General features: G+C 49.0%; 2 protein-coding genes across 6 annotated transcripts in view; one reads left to right on the forward strand and one right to left on the reverse strand.

Moving 5' to 3' along the window:
- The first annotated feature begins 544 nt into the window (after nt 1-544).
- Nucleotides 545-3,484, forward strand: PEBP1 (phosphatidylethanolamine binding protein 1). Its single transcript, XM_067306804.1, has 4 exons — nt 545-755; nt 1,124-1,233; nt 1,864-1,964; nt 2,555-3,484. The coding sequence occupies exons 1-4, from the start codon at nt 621-623 to the stop codon at nt 2,770-2,772; spliced, it is 564 nt and encodes a 187-aa protein (XP_067162905.1). The 5' UTR covers nt 545-620; the 3' UTR covers nt 2,773-3,484.
- Nucleotides 3,485-5,642: 2,158 nt separating this feature from the next.
- The window catches only part of TAOK3 (TAO kinase 3), a 101,110-nt gene continuing 87,356 nt past the window's right edge, over nt 5,643-19,396 (reverse strand). For all 5 annotated transcript variants that reach the window (XM_067306787.1, XM_067306782.1, XM_067306784.1 and 2 more), the window contains 7 exons: nt 14,536-14,772; nt 13,828-13,956; nt 12,640-12,843; nt 9,608-9,847; nt 8,432-8,644; nt 7,775-7,957; nt 5,643-7,072 (listed from right to left, as the gene is read on the reverse strand). In XM_067306787.1, the coding sequence (XP_067162888.1) occupies nt 6,911-7,072; nt 7,775-7,957; nt 8,432-8,644; nt 9,608-9,847; nt 12,640-12,843; nt 13,828-13,956; nt 14,536-14,772 (1,368 nt within the window). In that variant the 3' untranslated portion in view covers nt 5,643-6,910. The remainder of the gene's footprint in view (nt 7,073-7,774; nt 7,958-8,431; nt 8,645-9,607; nt 9,848-12,639; nt 12,844-13,827; nt 13,957-14,535; nt 14,773-19,396) is intronic.

Here is a 19,396-nt window from a genome sequence, read left to right on the forward strand (position 1 = left end):
GGGCAACGCCCTGCAAGGTGTGGGGGGCAGGCGCTGCCTTCGGCCTACCTGCGCTCGGCTCTGTCCCGGGCTCTCCGGCCGGCCCGCCGCCCCCTCCCCGCCACCAAGCTCATCTGGCCGGGGGATGCAGCAGCCACGAGCGACGGCGCCGCCTCCCGCTGCGGGAGACGGCTGCGGTCCCGCCCGGGCCCGCGGGAGCCCCCGATGCGCCCGCTCCGTGCGGACCGCGCCCTGGCCCTGAGCACCGCAGCGCGCCTGGCGAGGAGCCCCGGGCCCTGGCGGCCTGCAGAGGACCTTCCGCGTGCCCTCCGCCGGCGGCAGCCGCCTCGCGGGGAGCCCAGGCGGCCCCGGCCCGGCGCCTCGGCACTCCCGGCCCCCCCCGGTGCCCCCCGCCGCCCCCGGCGAGCGCCCCTCGGCCCGAGCGGGGCAGGGGGCGGGGCTAGCGCGCGCCGCCGCCAATGGGAGCGCGGCGCGGCGGGGGCGGCGATTGGGCGGCGCGGCGGGGGCGGCGATTGCGCAGCGCCGCTGTCGCTCAGGGCCGGGCGCAGCGCGCGGGGCAGCGCAGCGCGGGGCAACGCAACGCAACGCGACGCGACGCGGCGCAGTGCAGCGGGGCGGCCATGCCGGTGGACCTGGGTCTGTGGAGCGGGCCGCTGAGCCTCACCGAGGTGGAGCAGAAGCCGGCGCAGCCGCTGCGCGTCAAGTATGGCGCCGTGGAGATCGACGAGCTGGGCAAGGTGCTGACCCCCACGCAGGTGAGCGCGGGCGGCGGGGGGCCCGGCGGGCGCGGCAAAATGGCGGGAGGCGGCGGGGCCCGTGCGGCAGCGCGGCCTCGCTCTTGCCGCTCGGAGCCCCCGGCCGGGGCCTGCTGCGGCTGCGGGGAGGCGGGAGAGGCGCCCGGCTCGGCGCCCGCCCTAGCGCGGCGGGGGCGGCGTCAGCCCCGGCTCCGGGGCCCCGCGGGCGGCCTGCGGCGGGCCGGGCGGGCCCCTGCGCGCCTCGCGCCCCGGCGCCGCTGCCCGCAGCCCTCACGCGCGGCCCCCGCGCACGCTGCTGCTGGCTGGCGCGGGCTGCGCAGCGCGGGCAGCGGCGCGGGCTGCTGGCGCTAACGCTCTCGCCCCGCCAGGTCCAGCATCGCCCCACCAGCATCGAGTGGGATGGCTGCGATCCCCAGAAGCTCTACACCCTGGTCCTCACAGACCCGGATGCTCCCAGCAGGAAGGACCCGAAGTTCAGGTGAGGGGGGTGGGCAGCTTCTTGTCTTGCCTGGGGAGATGCAGCCTCTCCTGGTCTGCGAAGAGGCGCGGGAGCAGGTGGGGAACGTGCTCTGCCTGGCGTGCGGCAGTAAGTGTGGAGCTGGGGGTGGAAGCAGGGTTCTTGCATCTCTCCTTGACGCAAGGATGGGCACTGGGAAGAGCAGCTGCTTTTGCCACTGATATTCAGGGGGCTGCTGCAGCTTGGAGGAACGCAGCGTCTGCTACTCACTGTAATGTGGTAAGCGTGTGTGTTGCAGTTAGGTCTGCCTGTGCTAGAAGTGGGATCTTAAACCAGTTCACCTTGCTCAGTCAGGCTTGGAAACGTGCAGTACGAGTCAGCCTCTGGATTCTCACTTTCCCGCAGCCGCAGAGTAGGATGACAGAACTAGTTATGATGGCTGTGCATCGTGAAGTAAAGCTTGCAGGGAAGGCAGTACCTGCTACGCGGACTGATGCTCTCTGTGTTTGGCCAGCCAGTGAGCCAATGGTAGTTACTAGCTTCAATTCTACCCTGGCAGCCTTATGGAAAAGCAGCAGCTGAGAGCGAGGAAGAGCGTTAGCAAAGAGGGGGTGTGGTGCAGTCTTACTGTTTGTTGCTTTTCCCTTTCAGGGAATGGCATCACTTCCTGGTGACCAACATGAAAGGCAACGATGTGGGGAGTGGGAAAGTGCTGTCGGATTATGTTGGCTCAGGACCTCCCAAAGGAACAGGTCAGTGCCTGGGAGCTGCAGTTCGTGTACTCTGAGCACAGCTGTGCTGCAAATGGCTGAATGCAGTGAGCAGGGGAGGGTGGGCAGGCCTGAGAAGCCAGCTGGGTGAGCTGCGTGGTTAAACTGCCTGTGTGGCTCTGCAGAAACGGCCCGGCACAGGGCTGTCTGCAGCCGCATGCAGCCAAGGCCAGTCCCCTTGGCCGTCTGGTGATGGGCACCGCTGTTCTGCCTGCGCATGGTAGGCAGTGCTGACTGGAGGGGGGGAGCCCTAGTCTGGGCATGACACGAGTTGTTCGAGCATGTCTAGTCCATCTTCTATAAGCTCCTTTAGCTCAATCATACTTAGCCATTTTATTCTGGAGAATGATGGTAGCAGCTGCTAGCGCTTCCCAGGTAGATGCAGCCTTCTGTTTCCCTGAGCTGTTGAGGTCACTTCAGAGTAAGCTTTAAACCCTGGAATATGTGATACTTGGAGACCTGCGCGTTGGGTTGCAGTAGGGCTGGGTGCTGATACCCCGTGAGAGCTCCTCCGGGAGTAAGGGTTTCCTGCTGGCGAGCGAGCGCTCCGTAACACTCTCTCCTCCCCGCAGGGCTGCACCGGTACGTGTGGCTGGTGTATGAGCAGCCAAAGCAGCTGACCTGCAACGAGCCCATCCTGTCTAACCGCTCTGGCGACAAACGAGGGAAGTTCAAAGTGGCGGCTTTCCGCAGCAAGTATGAGCTGGGGGTGCCCGTGGCCGGCACTTGCTACCAGGCAGAGTGGGATGACTACGTGCCAAAACTCTATGAGCAGCTGTCTGGGAAGTAGGGAGAGGGGAGCCTGTGCTTGTAGGTAGCCCCCTTCTTCCCCCACCTAGACAAGCACTGTGTGATGTCCCCTGTTCCCTTGGAGACCGGTTTGGTCAAAGCTCTTCTTTGTAATTCGGTTTGATTAGTGACTTGTACCCAGCTGTTCCCAAACTGACCACTAGAACCGTAACCTGAACCACAACGCTGTCACTGTCCATGATCTAAGTCTGCTTCAGTGTTACTGTGGCCTGGACTTGTGCCGTGCTTCAGCTGACTCCTGTGGCTACAGGCTATAGCTAACTGGTCAAGCTTCTGAAAAGCTGCCTCCGTAACAGCCACCCCCTTCCAGGCTGACCTGAGTGTAAGGGAAATCAAAGCCTTTGAGAATCAGTGTTATTTCAAAGTGTCTGTATTGTACCAAAATGGTATTATGCAGCAGTGGTGTAGGTGCAGTAACATTGCTGGGTTGATACTGGCATGTAGAGTCTTACCTTTCCAGGAGAGAGGAGGAGATGGCGGCCTCAGGGAAGCTGCTTTTTTTCTCATTAAGTATTTGGCTAATGCCTCCGCTTCTCCACTAAAGTAATGCTGGAATAATTGGTTGAATTAGGCAAGGAAGTTGGTTTAAAGGGATGCCTTCTGATCTGTTAATTACTTTATTCTGTTCAAGTTTTGCTGTAGTCTGGTATCGTGCTGTTTATCACAGTGCAATTAAAAACTTGCCCAGTGGATGTTTGTGGTTGTCTTCTTGGGGGGGAGAGGGGACTGCTTAAGAGCAGCTTGGAGTAATGCACTCCCTTTCTTCCTCCTGACATAACGGAGGCGAGAAGCTGGAACCCTGTGAGAAGAGCCCCAACATACTGGCAGCGCTGCCTGAAACACCTCTGGCTTTGTCTCATAGAGCCCAGGAGAGGAAGCGCTGATGCTTCAGAAAAACATGCCTGCTTTGAGCTTAATTAATATCTGAATGTTTGGGAAGGCACCAGGCAACTGTTGAGCCTTCCTGCTTGAAAGTCACTTCCAAAAATCCTCTTACCAGCACACGCACACAATCTATGCAACCTTAATGCCCCTGCTGCAAGCAGCTGGTGGATTAAAGCTTGAAATTTGCTCAAATTGCTTGTTAGGGGTTACAGAAATTCTCCTGCTAGCTTGAAGGAAGGAGCATATAGCGCAGGATATGTCTGTCAGGGAGCACAAGGCAATTAAACACATGGTCTAAGCGCAGTAGAGGTTCATAGCAAATGGAGCATTGACTGTCTGTCTTTAAAAATTAAGACAGGACGCCACTTTTTCCAGGCTGTGTTTTTGAAGCCACTATCTCATTCATCACAAGGTAACTTATCCCCTGAAAAACCTCCTCTGCTACCTATGCAGAGCATTCACATTCCTTGCAGCTAATGGGGCAACATTTGCTCGCAGCTCTATCCTGTGCCTTTGCCAGCTGTGGGGAAGCAGGTTTGGCTGTTAACGAATCCTCGCACCCTGGCTGCCTCCCTCACGGTGGCTGATAGACCCCAGCTCATTTAGAAGATGTTTTCCAGCGGGTAGAAGAGCCAGTCTGTGCCTGTCCCTGCCTGGGCAGGGGGGATTGTTTTTCCTGCCACACATGGTGGGGCTGCCTGGAGGCCTCTCTCCCTCCCACCAGCATGGGCTGCTCTGCAGGAGCCCCAGCCACCGCAGCCGGACTGGCTGAAGCCAAACCCTTGACTGCGGATTTCAGCTCATGAGAAGTATCCCCAGCCTAACTCAGAGGACTACTGCAGACTTGAAGACACTGCATTGGCAGCGTTTTCTTTTTTTCTTGATCTTCCAGAAGCTTGCAGTTAGGCCCACTGTGGTTTCTTAAGCACATCCAGACAAAAATGAACCCTCAGTCCAGGTCTGATGCCTTAAGAAGTTTTTAAAAAAATGAAGCCAATGCAATTCCATGGCCTGGAACCAGAAGCCATCCCATGCTTTTTTATCAATCTCCTTTTCTCAAAGGTACTGCACATCTGAGAGGTCTGAAAAAGGTGAGTTATATACCCCAGCGCAGCGGAGCAACACCCTGTAAAAGTCACATTACTTGCTCTTTACAATGAAGAAAGGCAGTATGTTCCTGCCTGAAAGTAGCCTTTTCCACTCCAGCCATTAAAACATTCTCCCGTATGAATTATTGCTGCAATCTGTTGTCAACTGTAATAAGCTTACAGGTACTCGGGAGCTGACTGGCCCAGTTTACAGCAAGACTCGTATCACCTCTGATAAGAACTGCAATAATTCATAGACACAGGCCCAGCAAAGAATGAAGGAAGTCAGAATCCCGACAATTTTGAGGAGAGGAAACACCCCCAGCTACCCAAAGCCAAGGCCTGCAAGACTAGAAATGCCTCAGGTGGGTGCAGAGAGCCGGGAGCAGCTGTATTACACTGCGCTTAGCAATGGCTGGTGCAGCTCAGCACTGCTCATGCTGGAAGAGGGGCATAAATGAGCAACATTCATTAGTCAAATGCACTAAAACTCCACCAGCAAAGCAGGGGCTTGGGAAAAACCACAAGTTCCTGCAGCCCCTGCAAGCACTGCAACAGCGCGAAGACCAGGCTGGCAGGGTCTTGCTGCCACCTGCGCACGAACAAGCAGAGCACTGCCGAAGCCGAGGGGGACAGCCGACCTCCTCCAAAAGCCTCAGACGAGGAAGCCTCCCTGTAGCTCTGTGTTTGGGGGTTCTCACCCCACATCGCTCCCAGGCCCCCGGCTTTGTCCCTCCGCTGCTCCCCGCAGCCCGGAAGGGCAGCGGTGGCAGGGCACGAAGCCCCACGGGCCCCTGCCCCTCTTCCCACCGTGCTGGGAACAAGGAGGGGGACAGGCCCCGGGTCGCCCTTCCCGCCCCAATGAGACAGCGAGGCATTGTGATGAACACTTTTATTTACAAATATAATTAAAAGCTCTGACAGTTATTCATGCTCTTCCTTTGAACCTGAAAAATGTTTTTGTTGTTTTGTTTGTTTTTTTTTTTAAAGTGCATGCAAAAGAAGTAAAGCCTTTTTTTTTAATCTTTTTATTGTAAGAAAATACACAGTTTGAAAGTGTGAATAATGCAATATTTATGACCAAGATCATGGGGTTGGGGGTGGACTTGGGGGAGGAACAAAAAAAAAGAAAATAAAGGGATCAGGATGATCTGACAGACTGTTGAACTCCAAATACTGAACTGGAAAGTGGGCGGGGTGGCTGGGACCAGGAGGGAAGGGGGGGAAGAAGTAAAAAAATTTTTGATCAGAGAAACAGTTAAAATACAATATGAAAATAAGTAAAAGCTCTCCTTAAATTCCTTCTATACACAAAATACACGATTTGACAAAGCCCAATTTGTGCTACTGGGATCCTGTGGGCTCATTTAAGTGTATTCACATTCTCTGCGACAGCAGAAAATGATTATGATACAATCAAGAATATGCCGAAGACCGAGGTCTAATCCCCGCCTCGCCTGGCATGGTTCTTCTAAAAATCACCAGATCTTTGCCCCGTCCCTCCCCACCCCCAAAAAAGTAATAATATGTCACCACTGATATGTACATCACGATTAAGTTTTTTCTGCAAAATGTATCAAATTTTTCAATCTTTAATAAAATTTTTATTTTTATTATTTAATTATTCCTGATGAATAAATACCAAAAAAATAAAAATAAAATAAAATTATGCAGCAGCTAGTTAAGGTAAGGCTGCGGATTTAGTCTCTCTCCCCCTGGGTTTGTATATATCATTTGTTTGTTTGTTTTTTGCTTGTACTTCCATTGATTGGTGGTAAAATGAGTGATTGCTCAAAAGCAACATACATCCACTTTTTTGTTTTTTTTCCATTAAAACTGTCTCCAAAGTTTTCACTGAAACATTTTTAATCATTGCACAGAGACATCAATACTGTGACATACTATGAAAAAGACCGCCAGGAGCTGTCCACCACTGGGACTCGACACAGGGGGGAAAGGGGGCCCCTGATGGAATAAGAATATACAGGCACTAGTCCGACACGATGTCAGTAAGAGAGACAGAAAGAGAGAGAGCACGCCCGTTAACATGGGGAATGTTGGTTTTGCAAGTTTTAGAATTACTTTGCTTTTTTTCTTTTTGTTTTTTTTTTCCTTTTTGTTTTTCAATGGCAAAGAAATTGAATCTCATCTATAGTCCTCCTTGGGATATTCTAATGTGACCAAATTCCCAAAGCCCATTCGCATGCTCTCCATGTCAAACGTTTCAATCTCTCGCTCCTGCCTCTCCAACAGAAACTTTATCCTCTCGCTGCGTTCCTTCTGCAGGGCGGCTAGCTCCTCTTCGATCTGCAAGAAGCACAGTCAGCAGCCGCTTAGCAAAGCCTCCCAGCCCCGGCCGAGCGGGTTCCCAACCGGCGGCACCTGCTGCTCCGTTCGCAGCGGCACCAGCTGTGCTCCGCTGCAACAGGACACTGGCACATGCCGAAGGGGCCGAGGAACACAGGAGGACAGAGGGAGGGTTGCTCGCACAGTCCCCCACCTCTCATGGCCTCGCTGTGAGCTGACATGAGCCAGAGCCAGGACAGAAAGGTGCAGGAGGAGGCCTCCCCTCCGAGCACGGGCCACGCGGCCTTTCTCCGGCACGCCAGGAGCTGGAGGACTCCTTTTCCCCCACAGCTGCATTGGGCCAATAAGTAACGAGCAGAATTTCTTCCTGGCCTCAGCTTATGATCGGTGCTGAAGCAGGAAAGGTGGCTTTGAGGTTTTCTTTTGCAAAGCTCTGCTGAACTATTTGTTTCATACAGCGAGGCAGCATGTTTTGCAGGTGATTTTATGCAGCCCAACACCCCCCCACACACACCAGCTTCTCCCCTCCCCTCACTGAGTTACTGAAATGGCCTAGCCAGCTCCTTCCAAAACATCCACTCGTCTATTCTGGTCCTCGGCACCAATTTCACTAGTGACCCGGAGCAGCCTGAAAATTGCTGCGTCCAAGGTGAGACTGACACACGTAGCCACGTACTCCCCAGCAGCCCGCCCCAAACGTACCTTTTGTTCCAGATGTGCCCTGCGCAGTGACACCCGTTGCTCCAGCTTCTGGAGTTCTCTTTCGTGCTGTGCTTCTGTCTGCATCTTAATTTTGCTCTGATACGCATTGAGCAGCTCCATCTCCTGCTGGAGTTGCAGTCTCAGGGCTTGGCATTCTGCTTCTTGGGCCTCATCAAGTCGTAGCTGTAAGATCATCGGGCGGGGGGGGAGACAACAATTTGAAGCCTCCACTAGTAACTCCTCTGCTCTGATACTAGCAACACACTGCTCTTTCTTCCCAAAGCCAGGGAGCCTGCACCTCCGTGTGACCCAAATCGCAGCTTTTGTGTTTGCGGCAGAATAAGAAAGTGGGAAGGGCTTTATACACATCTGCTTTCCCACTCACACCCAGAGGCAGAAGTCTCACTGAAGATCCAAATCCCAAACCTCAGCATGCGAGGGAGGAGGAGGAAGGAAAGGATGTTCTGCTGGATGCTTGTTACAAAAGGAAAGTGGTGTCTGAGGCACTAATTTAAAATGTTACAAACACAACTGCACTGCTAACCAGCCAGCAGGAAGAGCCCAACGTGCTATACGGCCCGACTGTAGCAGCTCCTGCGCGCACCGCGGTCAGGAACCCCGCTCCCAGAGACAGGCAGCGCTGGATGCTGCACTTACCGCTTGCGAGGCCATCATCTCATTGATGCTCTGCTCATACTGCTCCGCGAGGATGGCGAGCTTCCTCGTCTGCTCATCCTTCAGACTCTTCAAAATTGTCTTGTGCTCACTCTTTGGAGTTACTTCCAGCTGGTGATTCTTCAGTGCTTTGTACTGCTTTGTTTGCACTTTGCATGTGTCCTGGAACTGCTTTTTGATCTGCATTTCCATAGCCTGCCAAGGAAGGAGCCATGTGAAGAGCATGAAGAGCTTTGGGAACAGACAGGGCGGGGAGAATCAGTTTTCCCCATGCTCTGCACTATCTCCTGCCCCTGTCCCTGGGAGACGCCTGCTCCGTTCACACCCGCAGCGGTGCGAGGAGCAGCGGCAGCTCAGGCCCTGCCTCAGCACATGCCAGGGGGCTGCTGACCGCAGGCCTTGGCCACTAACAAGATCCACTAAACACTCATCAACCCAGGGTATTTCCATCTTCTACCACTACTTCCTGCAAGTCACCTAGCCAGTCACCTGCTGCACACCTTTCAGAAAGCTTTTGCTTTCCAAGACCCCCCCCTTTCACTACCCCGCAAATGCCCCCACAAGCTGCCTCCCTCGCTTGACTGTACGCTAGGTGAAGACTGCAGATCTGAGAACTATTAAGAGTGCAAAGAAGCAAAAAAGGAACGTGCTTCCCTGGCCTTTCGGAGGAGGAACACAAATCTCCAAGAGCAGCTCAGAGGCTTCTAATTAACCAGTAGCTGAATTGGAGGATAAAGCATGGTGCTCAGCACACGTTTTTTCCTTTCGTTGACTTTGAAAGCAAGGAAGCATCACCCAGCCCCTTTCCGTGTTGAGGCTTATAGGCTGACATGAGCAGCGGCCTGAAGAAAGCACAGCTCATCAGAAGCAAATTCTGTCATACTTTGCTGAGTACTAGGCTATTTTTACCCAGCAAGCTAAATTAACATGGCACTTAAAAAAAATACTCAGTGAGCTCTTTGCTGTCATAGCTTGCTTTTTGTAAGAGATGGGCTCTGCGTAAGGGGAAGGGATGCAAGGGAAAGCACAGAGGTCTGGAGAACGGTGGTTCTGTGGCATAGATGCTGCATGGAGGAGGCGGCAAGTGCACAGGCTGGCCGGCCTCAGCAAGCATGGCAGGACAGAGGGTGGAAGAGGAGGAACTAAAGCTTCCAGCACCTTCAGGTTCTTTGGTTGCTGCCGGAGCTCCATGAAATGCTTCCTGTGCAGCTCCCGCTCTCGCCGCTTGTTGTATTCCAGCTGGTTCTCGAGCTCAGTCTGGTGCTGCAGCCGGATCAGGTCCATTCGCAGCTTCTGCAGCGTGTGCAGCTGCCTGTACTCCAGCTCGCGCGTCGACTCGTCGTGCCGGATCAGCATGGCGTGCTCCATTTCCTTCTGCGTCCGCTTCTTGTTTAACTCCTGCACAAGATGACAGCAAAGCACAAGAAAGCAAAGCTGGGGAGTGATTCCCTCTGCCCAAAGACGCAGCAGTGCAATTTGCAGGACTGGGTGTTTTAGTCACCCATCCAGACGGCATCGAGGGCCTTCACGTGCCGCAGGGAAGCACGCACTGCCAACAGCACGATGGGAACGGTTCTAAAGCAACCACCTAGCATCCCCTCGGTAACCCGCTCCTCTCGCACCGCCAGGATCCCCCAGCGAGTCTCCAGCAGGTGGCACTGGGACAACGCGCAAGCCCTGTGCTACAGCTGAGCATCACAGGAGGTTTTAACCCATCCTCCCGGTGCTCAGAGCTGGGGTGACTGACAGTGATGCCCGAATCAGGGGTGGACTGTTTTGTTTGTCTGTTTTAAACTACCCGGGAACCCCTGCTGGACGCTGGGAGGTGAAGCTTCCCATCTACCACTAGTATTAACAGGGTCAAAGCAAAGGTGGGCAGCTCCAACACACAACATTAAGAAAAAAAACATGTTAGCTACTGCTGTGTATAGGTGATTTCTGGCCCTACTCTAGTTGCAGCAAGTTTTGTAAAATGAGAACGTCTTCCAAGTCTCATGCTCTTTTTGCATGTGCACATAAGAGATCCTTCGCACAGTACCCTGCAGTCTAGGAAAACGTTCACCGAGTTGCAAACCAAGAAAGAGGAGAGTATCTGATTCTTTCACTGATTTCTGTTAATATTTCTGTCTCAAGGTATTTCCAATAACCTGTAGAGCACGGGGATGAATCCAACTCAGTCAAGCAGTGATTACAGCTGTACCCCTTACTGGTGATTTGACGACCTTCACAGATGGTCTGGCTGGTACGTCTCGGTTCCAGCTCTCTGCTCCCAAACTCATCGCTGTGCTTCACGCTGGCCTAAGACAGGCACAGCAGGGGCTGCCTCGCACTACGTTAGCGTACAGTGCCTAGCACAGCGAGGGCCCAGCGCTGGCTGACTCTAACAAGTTTCTGCAGTAGGAACAAAAAAATCTGATTGTGCTGTTTGAGTTGTTCCTTGCATGTTGTAATCCTGGTGGACTTCCCCATGTCAGCGCCTGCAAACGGGCACTCCAACCCCTTTGGCTGTAACAGCCGTGACAGGGTTAGCGGGATGGGGAAGGAGGGGTGGGAGGGAAACTGGGTCAGGACTCATCTCTGCATGCTTGGCCATAAGGACACTGTGCATGTTTAAATTTAAACAGAACTTGCACCTTGAGAGCCACGATCAAAAATTAGACCTACTGATACACTGAAACATTGCCCATTTACGTAAAGGCAGGTAGCTCACTGAACAGGCAACACTTCGGCCCAGGCAGCAAGTTGTGACATTTGTGCCTCAGTCTCAGGACAGGCCAACCTGCATCTCGAATGCCTCCTGCCCACTCCACGCCTGACTTTAGCTCACGCAGCGTGAACATATGGAGGCACTCCACTTCGCACAAACGCTTTCCCATCTGCACAAGAACAACTTGTGTGGTTACTTCAAACCTTTACGTTGATATTTTAAAAGTGTGATTTACTTTAGGTGTCTGATCCAGTGAATTTAAACTAATTAGTAGGAAAATTATTTTAGGGAAATAAAAGACACTTACATCATTCTGAAAACTAAGTCTCTTAAGAGACTGAATGAAGGAGCTCAGGGAGAGAAGGTAGGTTTCCTGGTTAAAATACACTCAAATACCATGCTAGATAACTGACTTCTGTTCTCATCCCTGCCTCAGAGCTTGTATGCAGTGATAAGGGTGCCTGAATCTGATTTTTCAGTCATTCATTTTCAGGGTGTCCAAGCTGAGATCTTTGGATGTGATTTGCAAAGCAACTGAGCAGCCCTGGGTACATCTAAAGCCAAAGGAAGCTAAGCTCTGAACAGGTAAAATACTAGGCAGTGTTAAGGATGCTGAAAAAACGGATGTCACCAGACTAAGGACATGGTTATTAGAAATTTTTGACCATTTTCTCTCTGCCTTTACTAAAATACCAATAGTCTTTATGCAAAAACAGCATTCATGAAGAATTCAGATATTGTAATGATGGATAGCACAGAAAAGTCTACAATAAAGTAATAATTCTCTCTTCAAAGCAGTATTTGGCTGTATGAAGCCTATGAGGCAAGGGAAAAACAAGATGTTGAATAGCTTCTAACAAACTAACACCTGTTCTGTGCATTAAGTAGGGCCCAAAGGCAAAAGCAACATCTGATTATCTGAAGACAATCAGAATGCAGACAGGTAAGAGGTCTGAATTTTGGTATTTCTTAAATTTTTAGCATTTCGTTCTGCAACCGTAACCTTCTGCTCCTTTAGGGTTATTACTGTTCTATTACACACATTTGTACTGTGTGAGGTTTAAGCCAACAGGTGGAACTGCTCCCATGACGCCCTTTCAGTTGTCCCACAGCTCTCCTACATGCATCCCCAACATGGCAAACACTCTGCCCAGTGCTGCAAAAAGTGCCCAGCAGGCTCCCCCAGAAACCTAATGCCAGGGAGTTTGGGTGGATGCGTCTCATCCAGAGTGGGTTGCCCACATCATGTTTTTATCTGGAAGCTAAGTATGCCACCCTCTTTCATTAATAAAAGTAGCCATATACCAACTACATTTCCAGATGGAGTATTAGCGCCCAAAACATATTTCTTACATTTTTCTCAGTTCAGATTAGCAACTGGAAACATGAAGACCTAATATCACATAATTAGCAAACTATTTTATAGACACGAAGCTAAAACAATTAAAGAAACACTTGGGAGAGGAATTGAAGAGTGCCATACTTCCCGAATGTTCTGCTGCTCCATCTCGTGCCTCTTGATCATTGTTCTTCTCTTGAAGGAACGGCAGTTTTTGTCGTAGTAGAGTCTCTGCTGGCTGAGAAGGTGGGCCTCCTCTTCAGCCTGTGTGTGCTGCAGGTTCTCTTTGTGTTTGGATATTCTTTCTTGCTTCTCTTTCTTCGGCGTGCTGTGGTCCTCATTCATTTCCTGCATGCATGCACAGTCAAGAAAACAGGACTTTCCTTAGGATCACAGAAACACAGGACTCTCAGGTCCTTCCTTCCAGTCACTGGCTAGTCCTCTGCTATTTAATTCATAAAAGCAGGACACCAAAAGCCTGACTACAGCACCAGCTATCAGCAGAACCAGACTTGTCACCTGCACGTGCCCAGCTCTACTGTTTTTAGAGCTGTATTATTAAAAGGAGGGGAAAAAGAAGTGGAAGGAAAAACAGAACCATCTCAAAGACTAAACAGTACCGTGAAGAGAAGACATTAAACACCACTGAAGGGGAGGCTCTGGTGGCCCAGGAAAGAGAAGGGGTCAAAAGCCTCAGCTCCCTTCCCAGCTCTGTGTCCGTTTTACAAAGCATTCCAGCTTGGATTCCAGGTTCCTTTATTCCAATGGGACTTAAATGCAAGCCCAATTCTCTGCTGAATCACAAACCTAACAGGGCTCCTTGCTATCCTTTTTCTCTCCTCTACATGCTTAACAGCAAATGATTTTGGAGGTCTGCTGGGGACAGTGTCCTTAAGCAATGCAATTTGCAATGGATTAGCTATATAGTACATGTTACTCATTTCTTTATTCTGATTTGTGTAAGTGATCACAAGGCTTTTAGTAAAGTGACATCTAGATGGCTGCTGTGGTTCCTTAAGGCTTAAGGGGAAAAACAGGTAAGGAAAGGGGGAAAAGAATTCTCTATGAATTCCCATTTCACCTCATCACCCATGGTTTCAAAGATCCTGCTCTACAGAGAACCATGCAGGCCTCTCTAGCACCCTCATAGATTATTCTAGAAATGTTGCCAGATGATCCCAATGCCTGAAAGTTTAGTTGCCAGGAATCTAAATTTGCTTCCAAGTATGACAGTATCCCTTAAAACCCTGGGCTGGCCCAGGTTTATCAAAAGGAAAGTCTAGTTTGTGCTCATTCCACACCCCTTCAGCCCTGAAAATGATAGTTTCTTGCCTCTTTAATCTTTTCCTTGCAAAGCTTGTATTGTTTCTTCTGACTTTCTAAAAAGGTCGCCAGGTCTTTCTTTTGCTGAGCCAAAATCTGTTGCTGGAATTTCTTTTCATCTGCTGCAGCTGCCTTTGCCTGCAAGGCACAGAGAGGGAGAGAGAAAAAAGGTGAGGGAGCAGGTACCAAATCCATCATAAAAATCAATCTTCAGTTGTGCATTTTCAGTCTACCATTCTCTCATCCCGTGCTAGACAAAGCCGTAAGTATTCAGCTGACTGAAAGCTACTTGCAAACACACAAACACAAAAAATAAACCATAATGCCCACAAACATGTATGAATTTCCTCATGCTTCCTATCTCTCCAGCAAAATAACCCTTGAGGGTGGAAAAAACACTAATTTAACATATGGATTAACATGGGGATTTTTAGAAAGACTGAATAACGCAGAAGGAATGGTTACAGCACTGCAAACTTTGTCATACGGCCTAGCTAATGTGCCTCAGCAACCAAGGTCTGCATGAAGTTTGTCAGTCTCTTTTGGCCAACTGCCACTAGCTATGTTACCGGTCGATGCCAATGGAGTACCCATCCTCTAGAAGGTAGACCAATGGGTTTTAAGTGGTACATCCACAGCCTTTTCCCAGAGACCTGGTACACAGCTCTCCCTCTCAATCTTCTGGCACACCTCCAGGGAGCCTATACCCGTACTCACCTCTTTCTCCATCACAGCCACTTGCTTCTTGGCCAGCTTCTCCAGCTCGATGGACGAGTTGTTGGCATGCGTCTCCACCTCCTTCTGCAGCTTGAGGCGGTGCTCGTCCATCTCGGCCTTCAACTTGTTTTCCAGGGCGATCAGCTGCTTCTGGTGCTGGCGCCGCATCCGCTTATATCCTGACATCTGTTCCCGCAACTCGTTCTCCTGCTCATGCTCATGGATCTGTCTTGTAACCTGATGTCAGGAAAACGGAAAGCACTGCTATGTGTCCTTCACAGACAGGCTTTCTCCTTATTAACTGCTTACCTGTAAAGCAGACCATGCTCTGCTGTACTCTTAGCAATCAACTTCCAGGGAATGCTGTTCCAAGCTTTCAGGCAGCGCTATTGCTTAGTATCATAAACCACACCATGAAGTTTCTCTCTTCTGGCACAGACAGCCAGATCTGATTTTTGCCCCCCATTTTTCTGAGGATTTTATGTACGTTTTCACATAACAGCAGAAAAAGTCATGTTATGAACAAAGGAAGCAGCAGGTTACTAACCACTCAAGGAAAGATCCGCAAAGGTGGCTGCTGTACAACCTTCTTCAGACACAGGATGCAAATCCTGAGGATTACATGGACTTAGCAAACAGCATCCATTTTAAGAAAAGAAAACACGAATCCATACATCCTTCCTTACCAAGTCACCACAGTTCCAATTCAGTCCCTCAATACCTATTTCCTGCTCAGAGCTGCCTCCTTCGAAATTTCTTGTTAAAATTCAAGAGATGGCAGACTGATCCCATGTCTTCATCAATCTGCACACATTCTCCTGAAGTACTTCCCCAGTCTTTAATCTAGTTCATGAGAAATAAGAACAAACCACTTAATCCATTTTCATTACTAAACTGCAAAGTTTCATATCAGCTCTGCCTCACTCTGGCCTTTTACTACAATCACACTGGAGACCCTACACCTAGCTAAACTTACGTTTCACACATGCATTGCACTTGGTTTCCAGTGCAAAGTTTTTCCTGCTTTTCTTCCCCATATTGATTACAACAGCCTTTCACTTCTCTAGATGGCTGCTCCTGAACAACAGTCAGAGATTGCTACTCAGCTTTACTTTTCTGGATGCTGAAGTCTTGTTCCCATTTATGTTCGACAGCCTTGCAAATCTTGCAATGAACAGGTTCCCAAGACCGGTGCAGAGACACGCAGGAGCTTTTACGCTAGCAAAAGAGAGGTTAGGCACTTTGTGTTGCGTAAGAAGTGCTCTCGCCTACGGGATCAAGAGTTTTCTAGGAAGGGAACAGTGCTCTGGAACCGAGCACTCTTAACAAGATTGATCATATGGTCGAAGCAGATTATAAACCCCGCTCAGCTGAAACAAATTCACAAGTTTCACATGGATTTCCATGCTCTGAGTGCATGCATGGGAAAGGAGGAAAAAAAACCCTGTGCAGACATGCCAAGAATTTTAAGAGGAAAATGCAAATGGTAATGCTTCCATTTCAAAAGAAGTAAAGTATCCAAATTTGAAATCATCTTTTTTAAGAATACAGTCCCAGGAACTTCACATATAAGGGTCTGCTCATCTCTTATACGATAGTCCTGGGAACCAAAGAGCTGCAGCCCTCTGCACGCATGTATACAGAATTGGAGACCACAGCTCCAAGAAGGGACCTTTACTTTCACACTTAACACATACGAAGCAAACAGCTCAGCCTTTTAGGGGGGATTAGTGAAGCTTCATGAACCAATAGGCCTTCTTGCACAAAATAGCTGCTGCTTCCTGCAGTTTGCAAGATCCTGGCCTTCCAGATGAATTTCTCCATAGGCAGCCAAGAGAAAGAATTGGCCCCCACTACAGTATTGCTGTCATTCAAAGGCCATTTTTCAGAGATCTTCAAAGCAAGTTTAGATTTAGGATGGGATGCACCTAGTGACCTGTGAAGGCTCGAGTTTAACAGTGAAAAAAGTAGCTGCTTTACTACAGAGCAGCACATGGAGCCCACTTGCTGGCAGCTCGTATTTCAGGGCTCACAACTGATGAGAAGAAGTGATCAAATTGGAGTCCCCCAAAAATCAATGAGCAAGTTTATCACCACAACTGGTGTGTCATCCAAGGCAGACAGCATGCTGCTACCTGCCTTGGCCAAAACAACTACCAAACACTGAAGAGGGGTATGAAGAAGAGGTTAGAAGAGCCTTAAACAGCCTTCACCTTGAAATGGATTAAGAACAACTTACAATAAATAGTTACCAACAACATAAAAAAAATTATAGCCAGAGTCCCAGAACAGAAACATGCATGAAAGGACCTAGCTCCAGAAGTGGACAGCCTCTGTGTCCCCCTGCCCCTCGAAAATGAACCATCTGACTGCAGAGAAAACAACAAACTGGGCCCAACTATATTGCTAGCTCAGACTCCATTACCAGGAAGCGATGATGGTGGAGTTGAAGCCACAGTAGTGAAGTCAAACACCAAGTACTAGGTAGGTGATGATGCACAAGCCACATCCTTCTTGTCCAAGGAATTTCGGAATGTTATTTTGAAGTTAAATGGATTAAATATATACTTACACCTCAGCAACAGGTGTAACATGGCAGCCTCCGAATGCTTGAAGCTGGGTAATGAAACACCCCTAAGTCAGATATGAGGAACACATGAGATTGTAGGAATGACTACAGAAAAAGGTAGCATTAGCAGTGCATTTTGCTGTAGCTTAAAAAGCTTTCTGAAGTATAACAGCGATGGTCACACTTCACAGAAGTTGGTAAGCATATGTAGGAACCTGCAAATCAAGTTCAGTGAGAATAAGATACGTGAGAGAAGCTTCCAGGTAACGATAGTTCCTCTAAGAAGTCATCCAAGCTGATTATAAAAGACAGATGTCAGGTAAGACCATCAAAAAAACCAAAGGTTTCAGCCATATAGTGCTTACTACATTAAAAAATACAGGACTTCTAGAGAACAGACTTGGTCAGAGACTCCTAAAGATATGGAGATAGAGAAGCAGCAACGAAGCAGTATAGGATCTTCTTGGATGCATGATTTTTGAGGCCTCACTTTTTTTTTTTCCATCAGTGGACCATTCTGCAAGGCACATTTGGTTTCAAGAAGTTGGCAGAACAAAGCAAACAGCAAGAACATAAGAAAGATCTAAAAATCCACTAGCAACTTCATCAGTCTCCCCATTGCTCTAGCCTCTAACACGAATTAGAACGTGTACTTGTTTTATTTACAGCAAAAATCATTTAATCTTTTATCCTTGTTTTTCCTCTTGCTTCTATGCTCCTTGTTTCTAATTCTGCTCAGCTTGCCTCTGTCATGACAAAAATCCCATCTTTGAAAGATGTCATGTTAGGTCTGGGGATATTTATCCCCAACAATAGGACAAAATTACTAATTATAACACTTACTGATGAAGACTCCCAGTCACTGCAGAAGATAAGGACACATGAAGAAGTCAGAGGGAAAAAAAGGAGCATTTCATTCCTGAAGACTAAAGAGAAGAACAGCAGGCTTTGTGGGCCTTTTGTGGATTTAAATGTCTGCATTCAACATGCTGGTGCTAAAGAACTAATGAAGACCACTACTGTTTAGAACACTGGTTTTGAGGAAACTCTCCAAAATGGGGATTTCAGGCAGGGCATGGAGAAAAATGAATGAACTTGAAGTAGTTACCAAGTATGACTAGATTAGTAACAGAAAACTACTTCAGAGTACCCATGTCAATACATTTAAATGAATGAATGATTATGGTTATAGAGATGAAGCCCATAATGGCTGAACAGCTTTAGTGACCGTTGTAAAAAGAAAATTTGAAAGAGCTGCAGTCATCACCTTTCTGAGGTTCTTAGACAAAGACACTTTGAACTTTACAAAGTACTTCGCAAACATAATCCCTTAGATTACGAGGGGAAAAAGATGACAACTGAATTGCTCACTGTAAAATGTTGTCCAGAAAATGTCAGGATCCTTTAAAACAGAAATACTGCAGTTTCTTGAAGCTCTATTTGAAGCCTGTAATAATCAATCAGGTCATCAACAGAATCAAAAATCTGTATAAAACAGAACAGCTTTCATTAAGGTATGACATTTTCTCTTATCTCTCTGTATCTTTGGCATACACAGAACTGAGACAGACAGATGCCTTTTCCAACCTGCTCTCACAGGCAGTTCACTTGTCATCTAAAAATCCAAGCTTACTCTTTTTTCCCCTCCAAAATTTTTGCTTAACAGAAGGAAGTTGGCCTCCCAACTTCTCCTCTAGTACTGGCAGTTCTTTAGACTTCCTCCTTCTACATGGCTTATCCAAGATATACCAAACCCTCTCCTAAAGGACAGTTACTCTCACCTCTCAATGACCAAATGAAATACTGAGCTCCTCTTTGCCGGACAGAGGTAGAGTACTGAGCAAGACATTAAATGCCAGCAGCCTCTCAAAACAACAAAAGAATTTTGAGACAAGAAAGAACAAATTCAGTATTTTTAGAGCGAAGATCTATATAGGCAGCAGCCAGGTAAGTCTCAAGACAAAATCCACCATGGGGAATAAAATGCCATTGCTTCAGCAGAAGAGGGTGCAGGGGAACAGCCATCATGTAAATGTACCAAGTTTTGGAGTCAGGCTGGTCTGATGTTATTTTAATGACCACATCCACAGAAGATTGCTCACATGTACCCAGACAGCTGGTGTTCACAGATCCAGGGTGAGATCACACTATTCTTCTGCTGGCATCTGGACTTCAAACAGAAAGTCAAGGCCTTCAATGGAATCCATGCTACCTGTTCTGTGTCTCAAGTTTTAAATATTGCATCATTTCACTTGAAAACTGTAAAAGCAGCCATCAAGAAAGTGTATGAAG

The sequence above is a fragment of the Apteryx mantelli genome, chromosome 17 (genome assembly GCF_036417845.1).
Source record: "Apteryx mantelli isolate bAptMan1 chromosome 17, bAptMan1.hap1, whole genome shotgun sequence".
NCBI classification, from domain to species: Eukaryota; Metazoa; Chordata; class Aves; order Apterygiformes; family Apterygidae; genus Apteryx; species Apteryx mantelli.

Excerpts from the sequence above, each read along its gene's own strand:
- PEBP1 (XM_067306804.1), top strand. The coding sequence starts at position 621 with ATGCCGGTGGACCTGGGTCTGTGGAGCGGGCCGCTGAGCCTCACCGAG. Across the intron at positions 756-1,123 it reads AGGTGCTGACCCCCACGCAG|GTCCAGCATCGCCCCACCAG; the intron begins GTGAGCGCGGGC and ends TCGCCCCGCCAG. Across the intron at positions 1,965-2,554 it reads AGGACCTCCCAAAGGAACAG|GGCTGCACCGGTACGTGTGG; the intron begins GTCAGTGCCTGG and ends TCCTCCCCGCAG.